General features: G+C 32.6%; 1 protein-coding gene across 1 annotated transcript; it reads right to left on the bottom strand.

Annotated features, from left to right (window-relative positions):
• Positions 1-640: 640 nt before the first annotated feature.
• Positions 641-2,998, bottom strand: LOC112038239 (actin-depolymerizing factor 7). The gene is made up of 3 exons (XM_024071041.2): positions 2,892-2,998; positions 1,539-1,798; positions 641-1,020 (listed from the first exon to the last, which is right to left on the bottom strand). The coding sequence occupies exons 1-3, from the start codon at positions 2,892-2,894 to the stop codon at positions 864-866; spliced, it is 420 nt and encodes a 139-aa protein (XP_023926809.1). The 5' UTR covers positions 2,895-2,998; the 3' UTR covers positions 641-863.
• Between the last annotated feature and the right edge of the window lie 822 nt (positions 2,999-3,820).

Below are 3,820 nucleotides of genomic sequence, written 5' to 3'. Positions count from 1 at the left end.
ACAAGAACCCCTTTTGAGTAGGAAAAGCCTCCAGGAATGTTCTAAAGCTCCTGGTATGTGATCTTTACACAAATTACCATGTCATTTCACTAATCATTAGGGATTATATATGAGTGATTATTCAGTATTCTTGGAGTACAATAACAATGTACTCTTTTCTCATATATAAATAATATATCCCAATACTATTATACTCGAACACTATTCATTAATTTTATATTCAATCTGTCACCTTATAGGATGAATTGGTTGAATGACTTAGATAATTGATCAACTTCCTTTCTTTATTGGTGTAATTACACACTCTGAAAGAGATGGTAATACATATTTGTACAACTATCTTACGGTTAATGCTTTTTTGGTTGCTAAGGCTAAGTTAAGCTTGACGTTTGCTGGGTTCTCTTTTTTTTTCTTGGATGAAAAATTGGTTTTCCATTTCCAAAATGACAATAACATTACACTTCCAAATACACTAAGAAAAGAACAATTATCTCGTTCTTAAAAACAAACCCTTAGACAAAGTTGACCCCCCTCAATTCCCAAGTGATGAAGATCCACAATGAGCACAGGATTACGACTTATTCCACAACTCATAGTCTTACCAACAAATTAGCTAAATGCGGCAGAAGCAGCCCCAGTCTAACTCACCCAATTCTACTTGAGAATTGCAAAAGCCATTTATAGCTCTCTGTTTTTTTCCAGCAACATCAATACTGGAGCTCTACAGGGTTGAGGTTACAAAAGAAGGTATAATGAATTTACATCCCAAGGGTTTAGAACTTGGAACCAACTTACAAATGGCAATAAAAAAAAGCCCCCCAAAGATGGAAACAGTTTAGGAAAGCAAAGCAAAAGGGTGCTTATTAAGTAGATGTGGCTCGCCCTTTTACAATGTCCAAGCTCAGCTCACTGGGATCAGTGGCTTGCAACTCAAATGAAATGCCGTCCAGTTCTCTCTTGAATCTATCCTTGGAACTAGCATAAACCATTTTATGCCTCACCTTTGATGAATCCGGTGACCTGCATCCAAAACACACCCACATGTTGAATTTTGCATTGTTTAAAATAGAAGCAAAAATGATTGTTTATTTGTGGACTCAAAATACAAATCCTATGTCCCAACGTGTGTGTTCCATTTTTTTTCTTTTTCTTTTTTAACCTCACTTGGGCAATCAAGCAAATGTTCATTAGGATGATTCTCACAATTGCAATTTTTCCACTAATAAATCTACATAGATGATGGCTTATTAGGCCATACAAGTTGTTGAAAAAAATATGCTTGTCATAGTGTCTCTAAAGTAACCAAAGTTTAAAGAAAATTCAAATACATAACATATTTTAATTAGGGGAGCAAAAAATGAAACATTGGACGGGATTTTTAGTCTGAACTTCACCAAAAAAAAAAAAAAAAACGCAAAGTATTCTTGGCAAATACTAGTAATCAGCAAACTATAAAGGAAATAAGGCTGAAATTACCATGCAAATTAATTATAAGAGAAACCACATTTTCTAATAAGTGTGTTTTTGTGTGAAATTACCATGCAGTGAAGAAAATTTTGCTCCTTTGGCAATTTTCTGCAGTTATGAAATCAAAATCATAGACGGCATAACGACACTCATTGGCAGGCAAACTGGCAGTGAAATCGTCATAGCTTTCGGTAGGCTCCCCGAGCTTCTCCACCACCACCTGTTGTTGCTCAATCTTGAACACAATAAAACGATAGCTCCTCTTTGCTTTAAGCTGCAAGAACTTCAGCTTACAGTCATCGTGCACAGCCATTCCTGATGCTGCGTTTGCCTTTATAAACACAAAATTTACAGAAAATTATTTGGTTATGAATAGAAATTCTGATATATTGGTGCAGCTACTATGTGTTAGACTGCATTGTATTTGTATTTGTTATTGAACATAAACCAGCTTAATTAATCACGACAGTTAGATTGAAAAAACTTCATTATGAAAAAATTTAATAAGTTTGAGCTGCAGAATTCTTTGAGAAAGATTTGACCTTTATCCCTTGGCTATATGTGATCTTAATTTATCTGATAAGTCCCTGACAATATTCTCTAATGATTGTGTCAAAAATCATGTATCATCTATGACCTTAAGGAGGATAAAAAAAATAGTAAAAACTATATTGGTTGGGCCTTAAGGAGGATAAGCAACTGCTTATGGCTTTCAACGGTATTGCAACAAATGAATAATGATTGCCCTTTTTTACTTTTGATGTTTTAGTGATTGCTTTTATTTATTTGTTAACAAGCATCCAAAGAACACAAGTTAAGATGTATTTAATATTTCATCTCATAATACTTTTATACATTTTTTTTATTAAAATAAATTTAAATTTTATCTAAGTGTCAAGAAAAACATACAATTACATTGGATTTATGCATACAATGCAATGAATTAACAAAAATTTCTTTTTTCTTTTTTAAATTTCAAAAGATGTGCATTTTAGCTCGTAGTTGAATATTTATAATTATTTGCAGGCAGATCCTAAGACACAAAAGATAGGAATGTACTATTCAAACATACAGACGTATCCCTGAAAATTATTCATATGTTTACTCATTCTTTTTTTTTTTTTTTTTTCTTGGTCATCTAACATAAAATTGATCACGTTTTAGCAAATTGGCTGGACTATATAAGCATTCCTTTTTTAGATAACAAATGCGACCTACTGGTATTGGTGTTCGAAGTAGAATCAAAAGATTTCTCTATCAGTTGATTCAAATTAAGAAGGAAAGAAAAAAAAAAAAAAAAAAACTACAGTATAATAATCATACTATTAGATTATGAACTTATCTAACAGTATCATCCATTACAAAAAAAGAAAAAAAGAAAGAAAGAAAAGATTAAGAGATAGAAAGAGATGGAAGGTACGTACCATTTTGCCACCAATGAGGAAAGGCCTTGTGAAATGTGACAAGGGGAAAAGAAAGAATGAAAAGGGTTGGGAAGGGAAAGAAAGGGAGGTATTTGAATGAAAAAAAAAAAAAAAAAAAAAAAAAAAATCCGAGATCCTTGTTCTTTGGGGGTATCAGCGGTGGAACTTTGATAGCGGAGGGAAAGGAGATTTTGGAGCACAACTTGTTTCTCATCCAATTATGTCCACAACTGACTTTCTAGTTTCTAGCCTTATGGGATGTAAATTTTTTAAGGACGGCCTTTAATACCCAAAATCAAATACTGATTTTTATTTTTTATAATGTTTGTCCATGAAAACTTAAGCCATTACCATATATTTTTGAGGATTGGTGAGAGGGTTTTTAGTACAATTTAAAACTCCAAGTAAGCCATGCTCAAAATATTTGGTCACAATGTTTTCATAAGAAAGGTTGAGACTTTTTGTTTTTTGTTATTTTCTGGGGGGGCTAGGAAATTAAGCCATTGGGATATACTTATGAAGAATGGTTGTGAGGCTTTAGTACAATTTAAAACACCAATTAAATCATGCTCAATATTTTGGCCGCCATTGTGGTTCATTGTTGTTGGTAGTTTTCATGACTCAACAACTTTTTTGATAATAAGTGACAATATAGCATAGTCACATGAAAATGCCACAAGCAACCTAGGCAAATTTAAATTAGGAGGGTGGATGATATTTTAATATTTTTCAATGTAATCCAAGTTTCTTGGGCTCAGAAATAGCTAACCCAAACCAATTCATGGTGGCTTTAAATGGGTTGTTGGGTTTGTGCTATTTTGTTGAATTTAATAAAAAAAAATTGTGTTGAAATAACAGTCACAAAAATTTTACAACAAATTTTAGGTGGTATATTATTACTAGTTCTAATCTAGACCCACTACTAACAT

This window comes from Quercus suber, unplaced genomic scaffold, assembly GCF_002906115.3.
Source record: "Quercus suber isolate HL8 unplaced genomic scaffold, Cork oak 2.0 scaffold_370, whole genome shotgun sequence".
In the NCBI taxonomy this organism is placed as follows: Eukaryota; Viridiplantae; Streptophyta; class Magnoliopsida; order Fagales; family Fagaceae; genus Quercus; species Quercus suber.
Note: the sequence above shows the minus strand (reverse complement) of the source record. Positions and strands in the feature narration are given on the sequence as shown.